Raw genomic sequence first — 18,020 nt, 5'->3', positions numbered from 1 at the left:
GACATTCGAGAAAGAGGTGTGCTAGAAGATCCAACGATTGGCGGGAGTGAGTAAACCATATCCCATGGCTTCGCAATCTGCTGTAATCAGTTAGAATCCCCGTGAGCATTCGATGTTTGATCTTAGAGAGGGTTACGCGTTGCCTGAACCTCCTTTGATTATACCCCTCAGTAAGTACTCCGTCTGACTTAGCCCCATAATGCCAGTTTACGTCTCTTAGACTTAGTTCTTCACTTCTAAGCTTCTTCTTTTAAGGATGTGTGCTCCATAGCAAGGCAGGGCTCGAGCTCGCGTAAAAACGAGACCGCATTTCATCTAACCATGCATACGCTATTTCGTTCCTTGTTATACGCCTATGCCCTGAGATCCATATGAGCTGGATGATCTTGTGCATACCTAGCAAATTCAATTTCACTCACGAGACACTCAAGAATTAATGAGGACTTAACCTCAAATGATGATAACTGCCTGACTGTTGCTCTGAACGGCTAATCGCTCACTCCGAAGGTTTCTGTCTGAGTTGATCTCTGCACACAGACCAATGGCGGGCATTTTCCGCTTGGAAGATGCTGGAACAACTATCTATCGACACAAACCGCTGGGTTTTCGAGCCAAATATTCCAATTCGAGCCATCTATAGACAATGCACAATACACTTTTGGAGTTTCCTTTCAAGTGCTGGTGGTGGTGGTGTTGTTGTTGTTGCTGAAGTGATTGAGTATTTTCACTGAAATAATCCTAATTGACCAGCACTCTTTTACTACCATCGTCCTCGTATAATGATGTATTTTGTTTTTTTTTTTGTTGTTCTAAGTCATATCCATTTAGTGAGGTCCAAGTATAGCAGCAAATTCTTTATCTCGATGTCTGAGATCTCATTGATTTGCTGCAGGAAAAACTTACCAAAAGAGCGGAGCCGTGCCCTAGCTAGCCCTGGACGTTCACATAAGTAGTGGAAAAAACTTTCCTTCGCACCTTCCGCTTGATAGCTCCTGCAGATAGGATTGAAGGGTAGATTGAGTCTGGCTGCATGATCCCCTACCTTACAGTGACCTGTAAGGATTCGAATAATATGTGAAATGTTTGAGTCAGATAATCCTAACAGATCATTCGTCCTTTGGATTTTGTATGACGGCCATGTGTTTTTTGTTGTAATACATGTAGTTAATTGCTTCCATCTTCGTTCGGCTAAAGCATGATAGTGTGAAGCAATGGATGCTTTTAATGTGCTGAGTGAGGTGCAGACTGCCACCGCCTCTGCTATTTCTAGTGTCGAGCCTTTTCTTGCTAGCTCATCCGCTATCTCATTACCCAGTATGTTCCTAAGACCGGGAACCCACTTTACTTTACTGGTGTACTCCACTTTACTTTATCGTCAAATTCGAAACTGAAAATCATTTCAAATTTAATAAAGCAAGTTAATATGATAGCATTGTATGATACAAATACGTCAAAAAAGAGATTTCTTCATTTGGCAGTGCTCTAAGTACTTCTGCGGTGATAAGGTCATATTCGGCGGCTTTCTTTGCTTTAAGCTTTTTTATTCCCGCTTTTACTTCTTTCTGCAAAAATTAAACAAAAAATAAACGCACTCTTTACCTACCCGCCATAAACATATACTCATGCACCCATTAAATTCCAGTTAGGGAATATGCAATTTTGTCACACATTTCCTCAGTATCCCTGTAATTATCCTAATTTGGAAGCGGAAAGCAGGAAAACGAGCAAAACATTATCACATTCATAAACTGAACTTATATAAAATATGCTAATTGTGAATTTATGTGGCATCATTATGTAAAAATCTGCGAGAGCGTATGAAGAAGAAAGCTCAAAGTGAAATGAAAACCAAACAATTTTCTACGAGTGAAATCGACAAAAAAAAGAGAAAAATTAAAATTTAGCGCAAAACTGCTCAACCGCAAGCGATAATATGAAAATAACTTAAAACAGCAACAACAAATGCGCAGAATAAGGACAATGTGCACAAAGAAAAATAGAAAGATAAAATGGAAAGGGGGTAAAATGACAGAAATCTGCGCGGCAAAAGTGTAATTGCGTGTGCTGCCACTGGTGGCACAACCGAACCGGGCTAACCAAACACCAAGCAGACAGGCAGCATTGACGACGACACGGCGACGCTGGCGACACACACAAATGAACGCAAATAAATGCATGTACGTGCGTACATACCTACTTGCATAACTAGATGCATAGGTACGCACACATACGAATATATATACATATATATGTATATATGCATATGTATGCGTGTGCATTGCAAAATTAAGCGCAGAACAGCAAATAAATTCACCAACACAGACACACACATACATATTCGTAGCATGCAAGTAGTTTGCATTAGTAGTGGTTGTAGTAACAAAAATCAAAACAAAAACAAAAAGGCAGGAAAAAGGAAATGAATGCGTCGTAGTAGCAAAAATGTTATGCCGCATCATAATGATGGCACTGCTGCAGACGCAATGGCGCGACAAGAAGTCGCAAAAGCGACGCGGAACGAGCTATGGTTGGCGCGTATGTACACACACGTACACTACCAGGGCGTATGAGTGACAAAACGGTAACCAAAGTGGGAATAACGCACAATGCGATTCGTTGCGCAAGCGAATGTCGGCAGCAAATTTTTGCTACTTTTTGTTAATGTTTGAGTTTGTATACGAATATAAATGCATGTGTGTGTGTGTGTACATGTATGTATGTATGCGCCGGTGGGAACTGTTTCAATGGCGCCACATTTTGAATGAGAGGAAGCACTGTTGGAGGCAAGCGGCGGTATCGCGCAGGGAGCTTTCGAAATAAATGCTAATTGTGCTTTGCGTTAAGTGTTTGGCAGTGATTAAATGGCATGTACTCGTCATACATACAGACATGTCACACATACATACAAAGCATAGGCGCACACCAGCGGATATGTACAAGTAATTGAGGTGAAGTGATGTAGAAGAAGAGTTAGTGAACTGCGAATACATTTCCAGTGCACTGTGGGAGTCAAATAATCAAACACATATATATATATAGACATGCGTATATGTATGTGTGTGTGTGTGTGTGTGTGCAAAGCGGTTAAAAGCGTGCATTGTTGGCTAGCAAAGGATTAAACTGTTGATATTTGTGTGCAACTGAAATAAAAAAGTGTTTTTTAAGCTTTCATATGCATTGATATGGTGATTTTTTTCGTTTTATTTTTTTACAGTAGATAATGAATTGTAGTTATGTTTTTATGTTTTTTTAAATTTTGCTTGCGAATAATTGCACTGATGTGCAAGTAGTCCTTTTTTTGTTGTTTTTGACCAAACCGTTGATGTATGAAATGAAAAAAAAAAAATACTTACTTTTTTTACTCTGATATTGTTTTACTGCCGTCTAAAAGTTATTGGATGCTCTCGTTTTTGTTGCTGAAATATTGTCAACCACAGAAAACCCAGCTTAAAAGTTTAAATAGAAATAATTACAAAAAAAAAAAAAATCTATTAAATAGTTGAATGAATGAAAGTTATAAAAATTAAAAAAATTGATTTTGACCAGCTTAATTGATATGCCAAGTACTTAAATGAAAACCATAAAACACATTGAACAGGTAATAGCAGTGGAGCAAATGACTACATTTTTTCTATTTAACATATTTGGCCTCCAAACTAAATTTCTTTTTTATTATTTTAAAATGCTGCCAATCTTTGTTTATTGAGTTTGACATTCTAGCGACCAAATGTAAATGTATAAAATGCATCGCTCTTATTGTTTTTGTTTTGCTGCTGCTACCTGTCCACTGCAATTAAGCGCTCTTTTCGATTTCAGAAATTGCATGCGTTTCCTGCGTTTCTTGCGTTTCCTTGAGTAAACTCAAGTAACTGATTTTTCTTGTGCTTCACCTTAGAGGTCTGTTTTCAACAGAGAGCTAACAGAGATGCCTGAATTTTGATTTCAAGAAAGTTTTCGATTTGCTTTGCTTCATAATTTTGTGTTCTCTATTTCAAAAAATGGAAATACAAATTTATATATTATATATTTGTGCTAGAAATAAAGCAAAGTAATTACCGGCACAAAAAATCCTCTATACAAAATTTAAGGTACCCTTCTGGTCAAGTGACGTGAAAATTGAAGCCGTTGGAAATTGAAGAAAAACAATCGGTATCAATTGAAAATCGTTTTTATTCATTAGATCAATTCTTTATTTATAAAAAGAAATATTTTTTTCAATGACAATAATGAAAAAATTGCTTCCCCTGACGTAACACATGCCACTAGCGTAACCTGAGCAGCCCAGGTACGTCTGAAAAAAAAAAATTCGGTCGATTATTCATCAGGAGATATGTCACTATGGTGGGTAGCAGATTTACAAAAAAAAATTTTTTTTCTACATATTTGATCTGTTTATTTGAAAAACAAAAAAAGCAAGGATTTTTTTCACATTTTCGCTCTTAAAAAACTAGTAAAATTGATTATAAAATTATAATTCTGCTACCTGCGAGAGAGAGCCACGTCTACTCAATAATATATTAAAAAATCAAATCAATCGGTTCAGTACTTTTTGCGAAATTGCCAACACCCACTCGGAAAAAATAGTTTCGAGAAAAACACGGCTAACGCGCTTATATCTGGGCGTCGTACTCTAAACTGGTCTCGTTTTAAAGGACTGTAACGTTTAAGCTACAAGGAATTTTAATATAAAAATTTGCAAGTATATTTTTGAAAGAATAAACTATCATAACATGAAAAAAAATCGATTTTTTCGCAATTCTAGATCAGAAAGGTGCCTTAATTGGTGCCGAAAGGTGCCCTCTTTTGCTTGTATGCTCACGTCTCTCATTGCACCTGAAAGCATCATGTAAAATATCGCACTTGTTACGTTAAAGCGTAACAACTCAAAATCTGAACATTTTCAGTAGAGACGAGAAACTGTTTCCGTAAATATTAATAATATAGGTATTACAAGGAAAAAAATATGTAATTGCACGAAAATATCATTAAAAACAATATAACGGTTGTTTCATTCTTATTTGTTTAGTAGTTGCGCTAAAATAACAAATTTTTGAGTTGTTACTCTTTTCCTTTTCTTTTTGAGTTGTTACGCTTTAACGTAACAAGTGCGATATGTTTACATTTGAAGTACTGCTCTCACTGTTAACATAACATTTTCTGTTAGGCAAGCAAGGTTGAGTTTTGATTCTGTAGTAGAGCTTCTGAGCTTGTACAATCAATGCACCGCTACTTTCAAGCATATTTTCTCCAAAGTGAGTACGTATGAGAGTCGGGCCAACATCACCCGAAAGGTCTGCATTCATATTCGGCCAACGACTAAAATTAAAATATAAATACAATTAACAAATGGCATTAGCGAATAATTTATGAAAAACGCTTTACGCTATTATAGCAACAATAAACTCATTTCAAGAACAACAACATTCCTTCAGTACTTAGCAGTCCTAGTCTCCACTATTCGTATATTTCTACACTACCTTAAGTGCACTCAGTGGCTCAATTTTAATGAAGGGTAACGAAGTAGACAACTTAGAGCCTCTTTAGTATTTTCTAATCTTACTTTGGTATCAGTAGAGCAATATTTACGAATCAGGCTGATTTTCTTGACGTCGTATTTGTGCGATTGGTGATCTGTGTGACCAGATTATTCATCTCTCTGATGCGCGCAATCTTGTTTCTATCACTCTTGGGCCATAACGAACAACTTACTTCTACTCCATTTTAGTGTATTTCGTTTTTTTCAATTTCAATGAAATGAGCGTTCGGTTGGGTGGTAAGAGTTCAAAGTAGACAATTCCTTTGTAATCCCACCAAACTGATAACAAAACCTTAATTTGATGAATATCAGCTTTCGATGTTGTTTGAGTTGGTTCACCTGACCTGCTCCATTTCATTACGTTTCTTAAGCAAATCGCAGCTGTTAATGTGTTGCGTTAAATGCGTTTCTTTCAGTTAGTGAAGGAACCCATGTATCGAGTTTTTGTACATAGCCAAGTTGTTTTAAGTAGTTTTCAGTGCATGTATGTGATACATGAAGCTTCTCTGCAATCTCACATGTTGTACTGTGAAGATCCGAATCGATTATTGTTGTGATTAGGGCGTCATCAACTTACAATATTGGCACTGCCGTTCTTTTAAGCCCTCGTCAGCATAAACAGCGCATAACTTTTTATGAGCTTGCGAAGCGGTTTTCCTTTGGACAAACAAAAAAGTAAAATATGACGAAAATGTTCCTTTTGATTTTCCATTTTTCAACGAACGCCAAACGAAAACTACGCAACCGATCAAAAAACGTTTTTTTTACTGATTGACAGCTGAATTGCCAACTATTAAATAATAAAATGTGGTTTCCATTTGTACTACGTCTGCAAACCTAAAAATTAAACTGAAGTGAATTCCGCAATTACTTAGTCGCCAACTCAATAAAAAAATTTTTGTGGAAGAAAATGAATCGGCAATAAAAAAAGATTATCGAAGATCAACGTAAGTTTTAAGTTACCTTAAACTGACACAAAATTAGGTGGGGTACAAAAGTGCTTGCTCGAGATTTGACTCTGACTAAAATTTTTTAAATTTTTTTTTAAATTTTTTAAATAAAAATTTTTTTTTCTTTTTTTTTTTGGCAAAGTTTTACTTTTTGAGTTGTATGGTTTTTGTTGTAGTGTGAATTATACTTTTATAAAATAGCATTGCATTCATTTTTATCGAAAAAAAAAAATCCTAAAAAACAAATAAATGTCAAATCTTTGCAGCTGTGTTCACAGTGTCTGTGAAAAGGTGGCGCAAAATTAATCACCCTATCGAAAGTTCTACAATTTTTGTCAAATGATGTGATATTTGACACTTGAATTTTTAAATTTAAAACAATTTAGGTTTTTTATTTATTGAATTATTTTTTGTATTATTTATTAAATTATTATTTTTTTATAATTTTATTTAGTATATTTTTTGTGCATAATTTTATTTATTATATTTTTTATTGACAATTTTATTTATTATATTTTTTATTTATAAATTAAATAATTTTGTTTTTTAATTTTTGCAAAGTTTTAAGCTTTGAGTTGTACTTTTTGTTTTTGTTGTAAAGGGAACTATATTTTTATAAATCATAAAAAAAATTCTTAAGAAATAAATAAATACCAAAATTGCGCACCAGTGTTTACAGTGTCGGTAATAAGGTGGCGCAAAATTAATCATCCTTTCAGAAGATTTATAGTTTTTGCGAATGGTGTCGTACATTAATCATATTTGATACTTGTGAAACCAGATAGTTTTGGTATACAAGCAAACAAGCAACGGCACACGTAAAGGTTAAAATATAGCTTTACATCAGCCAAAATAATTTTTTTTATTAAGGAAAAAAGTTATTTAAAAACAAATTGGGTGATTAATCTAGCGCCACCTTGTATACTATGTCCATATATATATTGAATCTTTTGTGCTGTGTACAAAATCATATAACCCAGTGTGCACAAGTGCGCGCGGTTACAATTATAGCGAGTGGCGAATTGCAGCAAAAACGAATGGCTGTGAGAAACTATTAGAAAAAAATAAAAAGATCAGTAAGAAGAAAAAAAGTGTAGAAAATGTTGAACATGGAAGAGTATTAATAAATGTCACAGGCTTAAATCGAATTGACATCAGCTAGTGTAGTGCCATGCTGATTTCCTTGATATAAATATGTATGTATGTATGTGTGTGTTGTCTTTTCCGCAATACAAAAAAAAACAAAAAAAAATCTGCTACACTACTGCGGTTTGCAGCCTTAAATTTTATTTTCACTTCTTTTATCACAAACAATTTTTCATAACACACATTATTCAGTGCCCTGCCCTCCCTTCCATCCCATCAAAAATAAGCTTTATTGCACTTTCAGTTCGGCCTGATTGCCTTGCGTAACATCCTTCTGGTGGCGCCTCATTTGTAGTGCACTTTTGTTTGTGGCTTTAGTTTTGTGTAATTTTGTGTTTTTTGCTTTCATTAATATAAACCCGTTAACTTTTTGTGCACTCGTCTGCATGTATGTGTGCAATGGTTCGTGTCGGTTTGTTTGCATTTGGGGTTTGTTCGTGTGCTTACGCTTTCACTGTCATTGCAATTTGTTTGAATTATTCATGGGTATTATGCTGCATGATAAATGGGCCGAGCTGAGTGGTCAGATATGAGCGCTAGTGCTTCGAAATGAACAAAAGTGCATGCAACATTCACATCATGCACACGCACACACACACACACTGCATACTGCATGTATACATACATTCATAAAGTGGCATGCAAGCTTTTATGTGTCGTTTTTTGCATTAATGAAAAGTGCAACAGCTAACAGCCAACAGCCCACAGCCCCCAGCCAGCAGCCAACAGCGAACAGCAACAAAACCACAAAAACAATAACAAATCCAAGCCAAGCCGAGCGATAACAACGAACCGCGAGACATCAGCGCAAATATACGCCAACAAACAAACCGCTGGCAGTATACGCATACCAGCAGAACCAAGTACAAATAGCAATAACTACAACAACAATAACAGTAACGAAAATAAGCAATAACATTTACTTATTTGCCTTTTGGCCATTCGCCATTCGCCATCCGCCATTCACCATTGCTGACTATATCGCTGGCATTTCGTTTTTGCTGCTGCACGTCCGTCGTTAAGCTCGCTTCAGCTTCATTTTGCTACATAGCTTGGAAAAAAGTGTTGTTGCGCCAGAAAGTATGCTTCCAATGGAGCAATGTTGTGCGCATTGCTGCCAACTTGCCAACATTTTCGCTGTTATCGTTATTTCGGCTTATTCTGGCACATGTTGCCCCTCCTTTTTCGGTTTCTGGCTTCTCCACCCTATCCGCTTCATCGCTAGTTTCATTCCGTAGCATTGAATAAATTTGGAAGATAGCGGCATTGCTAGTTCGTGCGTGGCAAGTTGAAATTTTTATTAAAAATATTTAAATTAAATATTCTGAAGTGCTGGAAAACGTTCCGTTAACAAGTTTTTAGAACACTTTATTGTGCTTAAATTTCGTGCTAAAATAACATCTAACTAATTGAAAATAATATAAATAATTTTTTTCTTGAACTAATTTTATTCTTTTTCTTTTCTTTTGCAGGTATGTTGATCCACGCGCGTAATAACATAAGACAAAAAACACAAAATGGATAAGTTGGCTTATATGTAATTTTTCTTTTCTAATTTTAATGAAAGAAATAAAACATACCTTTATGATAATTAGGGCAAATGTATTACCGTTATAAACCAGCAATTCGTACCTCGAATATGTACAAATATTGGCGCTTACACCCGTTTTGAGTATTTGCCTGTGCTCTTCCTCCTTTTTGTGGTGTGCGTTTTGATGTTGTTGCACCTACTGATCGGCCTACAATGGCGACCTATGGCGCCTTCAAATGGTAGATGGTTTTTTATGACGACCTTTTTTATGGCAGAAATACAATTGGAGGTTGCCATTGCCTGGTACTTGGTATTTCATGCCCGAGGTTTCGAATCTGTGCCCAGGCGGCCGTTAGTATTTACAGCTACGGCGCACAATGCGGATTTTTCGTCGAAATTCTTTGTTAAACCTTCTAGAAAAGGCAATTTTAGACCGAGCCACCCCAAAAACATTTGTATAATTGTTTGAAATTTTTGCGGTGAATATTCTATGTTTGACCTTGAACTGCCCTTCTATTTGAAGGTGCGCAACCCCAGAAAATGTTTATGTAAATTTTTCTCTTTAACTTTCCAGTTAATATTCTAGGTTTTTTCTTGAGAAAAATTAGTTTTTAAGCCTTTAGGTAGTTAGGGGATGATTTCACCGCTTAGGGGGTTGGAAATTTGCTTACTTGCCGTGATGTATTGTACAATATTACCATTGATTAGAACTACAATAAAAAAAATTCCAAAACCGAATTTGAATACATAAAATTTTTTGTTTTTAAAGTTTTTTTGAATTTTTCATAAAAATACCCTTATTCAAGGGTATGTTTTCATGAAATAAAAACAGAAAAATATCGAAATTCGGGCCTAGACAATTTCATCCAAAATCATCTCCGAGCATTAAAAAAAGTATTAAAATTGGTCGAAAATTGAATCCTGTAGACATTTTTGAACAAAATGTGTGGAAATATCCCCACTGTGCGGCGACCGCGTGATTGTACACAGACTCAGAAACTCTAAGTGGCGAACGCTCGGAAGCCGCGTTTTAAGGTGCATCCGAAGCAGAATCCTAACTAACTTAACTTCGGGCTGCCTAATTAATGTTCGGCCAAAACCGAACCGAAGCGAAAAAGGGTACAAAATATAGGAAAAAATTAACAGAAAAATTACTTTTTTCTTAGTAGTAAGAAAAATCAAAAATACATTATTTTTACTCAAAGTTTGGAAAGGGAGCATTTTAAGTTAGAAATGAGAACATACAGGGTTGCCAATATTCGACGGACCCATCTGGTAACCCTGTATATTTTGACAGAGACGTCAGATCGCTTAATGACATACTGCGTTGGAAGCGTCAGTCCAAGCAGATTTTTACCATGGAACAGTACACGCCACGCGAGCGCTCCCAAATTGTTGAAATTTACATTCAACAAAAGAAGTCAATTGTGAAAACTCAACGTGGGTATAAAAAATTAAATAATGTGAAAAGTGCGCCTTCTGAGAACACCATTAAACGTTTGAACGAAAGGTTTGCGACTGGTGATGCTCTTTATAATCCAAAGAGGCCAAATCAAAACCGACCAAGGCGTCGCCAAGGGCATCCCAAACTCGCCGTTCTCAGCAGTTGGGCATTGCTCGGACCTCTTTACAACGAATTATCCGCATTGATTTGCATTTATTCCCGTATAAGATTCAATTGACGCAAAGATTGTTGCCTGCGGACAAGTCACGTCGATTGAAATGGGCCCAAAGAGTCATCAAAATCCGTCGGGTCCGTCGAATATCGGCAACCCTGCTGGAGTGTGAAAAAATTACCTACGAAGTTGATTATAATACTATTTAAATTTTATGTCTACAATTTTTGAGACTGAACCCAAATGTACCAAAACGAACCGGTTCCTTCTTGCCTAGAAAATCAACGTAGATTTGTTTAATTAGGTAGCAATAAAAATTTAAAAACAAAAACCACTCACACCTAATCACGGTTCAGATACTTCATATCGCAAATGAAACTCATCAGGGTGCTTGCATCTTGGCCTGCTACATCCGAAAGTGTTGCAAAAGACGAGTGCAGAACAGCTGCGGAAGGGGTTCCATCTCATCCTCCAGACAGTTACTGCAAAACGAACTTAAAGTACTGCCAAGTCCGCATACCTAGCGAACAATTTCCGGTAAGAGCACCCACAAAATTCCAGAGCTAAGTATTTGTTAACCCCAGAAGCTCAGTTGAGCGTCTCCGATCCACAACTAGACAGCAGGCTCTCGCATGCTAGTGCACTTGGCCAGCATTCGTTGGATTGACATGAAATTAACCTTTTCAGAAGCAGACCGCGGATAGTCACAGCAATTTTCCACCACTACCCTGTGACCAGGTACCTAATTTCAGAGTATTCAGGTGCGTGAAAGAAAACTGGACATTAACCGACCAGTTTCGAGCGCGCCATCATTGAGCTCAGTGCTGCGATTGCTGCAGTCGGAATAACTGTTTACACCCCTATTAGTTGTTACAAAGGTGAGCAGCTTCTTTAGTTGCGGCTACATCGATTGAACAAAGCTAGGGCGGCATTCGGGCGAATGCATTCATAAGAGGGAGTTCGCAAATCTTTATTCGCACTAAACTACGAATATTCGGCTCATGCGTTAAGGCAGTATTGTTCTACGGAAACGAAACATGGCTGGTCTCTAACACCATCACACAGAGGCTACAATCCTTCATCAACAAATGCCTCCGCATCATCTGCAGAATATTGTGGCCAAACACCATCACGACGCTCTGTGGAGATCAGCGAACGAGGAACTCATCTGGCAAATCAAACGCAGAAAGTGGCGATGGATAGGTCACACATTGAGAAAATCACCAGATAGCATCACGTGAATGGCACTGGTCTGGAACCCGCAAGGGAGCAGAGGTCGCGGTCGACCAAAAAACACTTGGAGAAGGTCGATGTTCTCCGAGTTAGCAGATGCCGACATCTCATGGGACGGTGCAAACACAACAGCACAGAACCGTGTACGATGCAAGAGTCTTATCGAGGCCCTATACTCCCGAGAGGAGTGAACAAGGAGGCTCTACTGAGAGGCGCTACTACGGTGATCCAGTATCCACAACTTTGAGTTTGATGCAGAGTCCGTAGTAGAATAAATCCTCCACCAGCTCTTCCATTTAACTTCAAGTCATTTTGTGAACAGATTCACCGGGCCCCATTTTTAAATGATGGACGCCGCCGACTATTATACATACATATATAAATGCAAAATGCCCCGCCCGGAGCGAGCGAAAGTTTTTACCCGTAGCAGAGGACAGGCTTGTAGCTTTAGCATTGCATTGAGCGCTTGAGTATCAATGGTTCTGTTCCAATAATTCTACTGTTTCTATTGAGAGGAGACCTTTTGACTATCTTCAACTTCGTAATGTCTATGTGTTCCATCAGACGAGGAGTCCATACAGCGGAATTGACAATAACTAATCAAACCTAACCTGACAAATGAAGGTATCCACTGTCACCAGTCAGCAGACGGTGTTTTTAAGCAGCTGTTCTTTTGTAGAAATACACTCGGTTGTTAGCTTGGAGATTGGTGACCATGTTTAGAAAAAAAATGTCTGATGTCCATGGTGCTTATCGCTTTGTTACGGGTGCACATCCTCTGTGGAACTTGTTTTTTATTTCTATTTGGGTTGAAAAGCTGAACCACACATGTTCTTCTTCATTTTGTGGTGATTTGGTTTTTTCTGTTCCGGGTAGTATCAAATCGCTTCTTTTTATTTCGATGACTCAGCGGGAACAATTTCGTAGCCAAAGGGAATTGATTGGAATCGGAATAAAGAGTATTATTTATATCTATTCTTGGCGGCCGCCCTATCCCAAATGGTGTACGTTCGAATCTCCAAAACACCAAAATTATACAAAACGTTTTTTCTAAAAGTGGTCGCGCCCTCGGGGCAGGCAATGGCAAAACTTCGAGTGTATTTCTGCCGTGAAAAAACTCCTCATAAAAAATATCTGCCACTCGACTTCGGCTTAAAACTGAAGGGCCCTTCATTTGCGAAACAACATCAAGGCGTACGCCACAAATAAGAGGAGGAGCTTGGTCACTATATATATATATGTATTAGGGCGGGTCGATTTAAAAATCGCTCATTGCTCTGTGAAAATCGTATTCTAGGGATCAAAATAAGAACCTTTGCCGAAGGAACCATACCTCTAAAACGAATTCTGATGTCCCCCAAATTGGGTCGAACGAAAAATTCCACTTTGACCCATTTAGAGTGCTCCAATCGAGTCCAAATGTATGACCGATCGCCACTAACTTTGGACGGCCGATCCACCCATGCCAGTGGCACACCCCCTGGAACTTCCCTGGGGGGTTCCCCGTACAATCATTTCAAAATATCACCATTTTTGGCCTTTACATGAGAAAATAAACCAAAAAGTTCGACCCAAATTGGGGGACATCAGAATTCGTTTTAGAGGTATGGTTCCTTCGGCAAAGTTTCTTATTTTGATCCCTAGAATACGATTTTCACAGAGAAATGGGCGATTTTTTTGCCTCCCCACAAAAGACACTAAAAGATCGACCCAAATTGGGGGACATCAGAATTCGGCAAAGTTTCTTATTTTGATCCCTAGAATATGATTTTCACAGAGAAATGGGCGATTTTTTTGCCTCCCCACAAATCGACCCGGCCTAATATGTATATTTCCTAGAAAATATTTCGGTACAGGCCTATATGCCTCGGTAGGTTATTTATGTGGAGTTTTTCTTGAACAAATCTATAACTAAGTTGTTATTCTTTTTCTGAATAACAATGACATTTTTTAGTTCTACAAAGTTTAATTTGAGTTTATGTTTTTTAATTTCATTTACAACCGGCTGCCAATTTTTAAAATCAACTAATACTAGCATTTTCGCCATTTTTATGTCAAAAATGAAAAACATTTTGAACTTTGCTATTGAACCAATGTACACTAAAATTTAAACTCAGAAAAACCCAGAGTAAACTTCTCCTACCATCAGCACTTAAACGCTGACACTTGCAACAATATGTCCTGAATGGTACCCTTTGCTCTCCACCTACTCCTCTACCTTGCAGCCTCACTGATTAATGGCTTAGATAAAAATGCCATTTATGCGAGTTGTGCTGTCCGCATCTCATACTATCTCACACCGTTTCTCCTCCTTCCTTCCTTCGGCTACTTTAGTTGACTTTTCGCGAAATTATGCTAGAATTTTTTCATAGCAGACTTTTAGTTTTAAGTTTAAATTCTTTGTTTGTTTTTGTAGTTTGATATGCTGACTTTGCAAAAACTTCCTTCACTTTTTCACAAGACTTTTACTGCTTTACTGTTATATTGCGTTCGTTGATTTCTTTGTTCATAAGTTTGTTTTGTTTTCGTGCTTTGCTTGTTGAAGTCTATTTCCTGGTTGGTTGGCAGGTTGGCAAGTTGGCTGATTCATCCGGAAGTTTGGTTGTTGTATCAGCTTGCTAGGACTTGCGCCAGAGTTCGCCCGAGTTGTTAGGAAAATTGCAGAGCATTGCAGGTTACGAGTGCTGAAACGGGGTCAATGCGATAATGTCAAATTTATCTGAAAGCAAAACATGAAGTAGAAGTTTTGTTTATGCATTGGCTATGTTGCTTATGCGAAGCAGAAAATGTAAATAACATTTACCAAAATTTCGATTTTTTTTTGTTACATTTCTATTTTATTGTGCAAGGAAATTATTCAATAAAGATTGTTGTGCATATACTAAGTATGTATACTTTTTTATACAGGGTCTTTGGAAATTGATTTCTTTTTTAAGGCAAAATTAAATAACTTTTTTGTAAATTGGATTTCATTAGTCTAGGTTTGTAGTGAGGATCTGCAATTTCTTATGAATAAATGAAATGATATTTTCGAAATGTGGGCAGTAAGGCTGCGAGCAAAGCGTTTTGGTCAGTCGTAGGTAGTTGGTAGGTGAAAAGGTTGAAATACCGCACTGGCCCTCCTTAAGTAGCACTGAAGCGCCGTTTCGATACCATTATGAGACCTACAACAGGACGATGTCTACAGCAAACCAGAGCTGTTAATGTAATGGAGAAGATTGATGGGATTTAGGTTGACGCACTGTCCCGGACTGTCGAAGAAAGGAGCACCCAGTGACTTTAATCGTCTAACTGCCAAACCTGGACATTTAGGTACAAAGAAAGTGCTCAGCAGTCTCCTTCTCTGAAAGGAAGCCCCAGCTTTTCTGCGTGAGTGCCGATCGTCCAATGACCGGCTGTGAGTTTGGAAATGGAATGGCGTGGAATCCCCATGACTTTCTAAGTCCTCCGTATATTGCCCTGGTTCCAAAGGGTTTTCGAAATAGCACATGAAGAAATGGATCTCCTTCTTTTCTCCGCTTTCCTGAGAAATAATTTGTGCAGTTCTCCTTTAACAACTGTCAGGGAGATGCCGATCACCGGGTAGGAGGGCCCTGAGGTCAATTCAGTCCTCTTCCTGGCAAGCTCATCCACAATTTCATTTCCCTCTATGTGCTTATATTCCGGAACCCAGATAAGAAAAATATCACAAGAGATTTGATCTCCTCCTTACAGAAACTTACTAGTTTGGTTCTGCGTCGTTAGAGTCTTGATCGCGGCATGCCTGCAGCATCGCAAAAGTTTAAAGGAGATAGATAAATAGGCTGATATAGAAAAAACCCCTGCTCCGACTCCCGATTCCATCTTAGAGTCGTGAGTGAAAACAGAGGTGCAAGCTTCGGCGCAGATTTTCCCCTCGATCCAATCCTGCGTATTTGGAAAGATTGCCCTAGCACGGCCCTCAAACTCTAGTTTGCGGATAGAGAGATCTGTTCGAAGTTCGGACAAACACAGTGTTAACTGCCCGAAAATGCTACCATATCCCTTTAGAGATTGCCTCCAGAGGCCAAGCTCGTTTAACCTGATTGCACTTTGAGCTGCGATGGAAAGAATTCAGGAATTGAAACTCCACAGGGTATGTACATTTGTAGAGTATCGCGCTTATTTTGGCCAACACTTGAGAAACGAAGATCAAAAAATAGCGTTTGCTTTTCTCGAAAAAATGTCCGCTCCATTATATGTCGACATTACGAAAATGTTGTCACACGTCTTGAGAAAACTTTTCGTATTGCACCTGAGAATAGCACAAGAAAACGGCAATATTTTGTTAATTAATTTTATTAATAAAAAGCTAAATTTTTTTAGGTTTCTTAATTTCATAATTTCGATGAGAAAACGGCGCCGATGTTTTGTTTAGTATGAACATACAATTTTTCACCTTTTTTCTGAAGGTCTTCTAGACTTGAACTACTCTAACGTCTCAGGTGATTTGTTGAAACAATTTGTTTTTCAATTTATTTTATTTATAAAAAGTCGTTTTTTGAGGTTTTTTTTCAAATCAGTTGGGCTGATATAAATCCTATATTAATATTTTTCCAAAACTTTTTGGCGGAAGTAGTCTTAAAATATAAAAAAAAAAATCATTTAGAATTCCGATAGAGAACAGTAACCTGTATTTTTTTGTACGGAGAGTGACGCACCCTAATGTGCATACAATACACATACAAATATATTACGTACACACTAACATGAATAATAACTACAAAAATGCAAATTTAACATCAACTAAACGCACGCAAACAATCAGCGGCACACACCATTCGAGAGAGAGAGAGAAATTGTTTAAATCTAATAAAAAATTAAAAACAAAATTAAGTAATCAATAGGCATCATTAGCGAAGCTTTTAAATTGCAACGTGTTTGCGGTAAATATCTGTAGTTTCTGAAAAAAGCTGAATCAGTATTGCGAGGAAAACGGAAACCGGAAGGGGACTAAAATTATAAATAATTCAATTGCACGTAATTGTAATTTGGTAATGCCAAATGTCATAAGACCACCAAACGAACGCTGCTGGTTTACAAGTGAACAAATGTATGTATGTATGCATGAAAGTATGTATGTATGTATGTCGGGAGTATCCCTGCGGGCATTTGAAGATGGCTTTCAATCCCATCGATAGTCAGGCGTGGAGAGAGAACAAGTGAACAATTTGCACAATGTTCGCCGTTCGTAGCGGGCTTTGTAATATAGAGAAAAAGCAAAATAAAATAAAAAAAGAATAAAACAAAAAAAATCGTTTAAATACATACGTATTATGGATATGGATGAATTCATACAATGTAAAGTTGTTCTGTTTAAAAAATTTCCTGTTAACTATAGTCAAATGCGTAATACGTACCAGTAAAACCACTAAATTGTTATTTTAAAAAAATTTAATAATACTCAGATTTATTCATTGTTGAAAATTTTGTATACAATTTTTTAAAGTCAAATATTTTCGGTTGTTTTAACATGTCTTTCTTTTAATTTTTTAGTATAAAATATACCCAAAAGAATATTTTTTGGAAATAACTATATTTATGTTAAAAACGGTTTGGAAAATTCTTTTTTTTCTATTTTTGAAAAATACCTCCACCTCAGGTTTTTTCTTAAGCTTTTTTTATTAATAGCCGAGAGTAATAGCCCACTACTCCAATATGAAGCCACTTAAAGTAAAACTGCTATCCCATGCTCACGAAGGGATGTGAGTTTTGAACGCTGAAAGTTGCTGGTATTAAGCAGTTTTTTTCCATTTTTTTCCATTAAAAAATATCCCCCCTCTTCTCTTGGATTTTTCTCCTCCACCCCGGGCGTCCTAAGAAAGATACTTACATACTCACCCTGCGTCCAGTGTGGCCTGTTTTGAGAAACCTATGCTCAATGCTCTTCAACATAAATTTCCATTTCACGCTTCTTTTTTTAGGATAACATCCTTCACTATCCGTGCTTTCTTTCTACCCACTTTTTTAGATCTGTCTTGCTGTTCATC

At 37.3% G+C, this 18,020-nt stretch overlaps 1 protein-coding gene across 3 annotated transcripts in view; it reads left to right on the top strand.

Moving 5' to 3' along the window:
* Positions 1 to 9,131, top strand: part of LOC128858090 (neurobeachin-like) — an 84,098-nt gene extending 74,967 nt beyond the window's left edge. For all 3 annotated transcript variants that reach the window (XM_054094047.1, XM_054094048.1, XM_054094049.1), the window contains exon 3: positions 9,105 to 9,131. In XM_054094047.1, coding sequence (XP_053950022.1) covers positions 9,105 to 9,113 — 9 coding nt within the window. In that variant the 3' untranslated portion in view covers positions 9,114 to 9,131. The remainder of the gene's footprint in view (positions 1 to 9,104) is intronic.
* Positions 9,132 to 18,020: the final 8,889 nt, after the last annotated feature.

This window comes from Anastrepha ludens, chromosome 3, assembly GCF_028408465.1.
Source record: "Anastrepha ludens isolate Willacy chromosome 3, idAnaLude1.1, whole genome shotgun sequence".
NCBI classification, from domain to species: domain Eukaryota; kingdom Metazoa; phylum Arthropoda; class Insecta; order Diptera; family Tephritidae; genus Anastrepha; species Anastrepha ludens.
The sequence above is the reverse complement of the archived record's forward strand: the minus strand, read 5'-3'. Positions and strand labels throughout refer to the sequence as shown.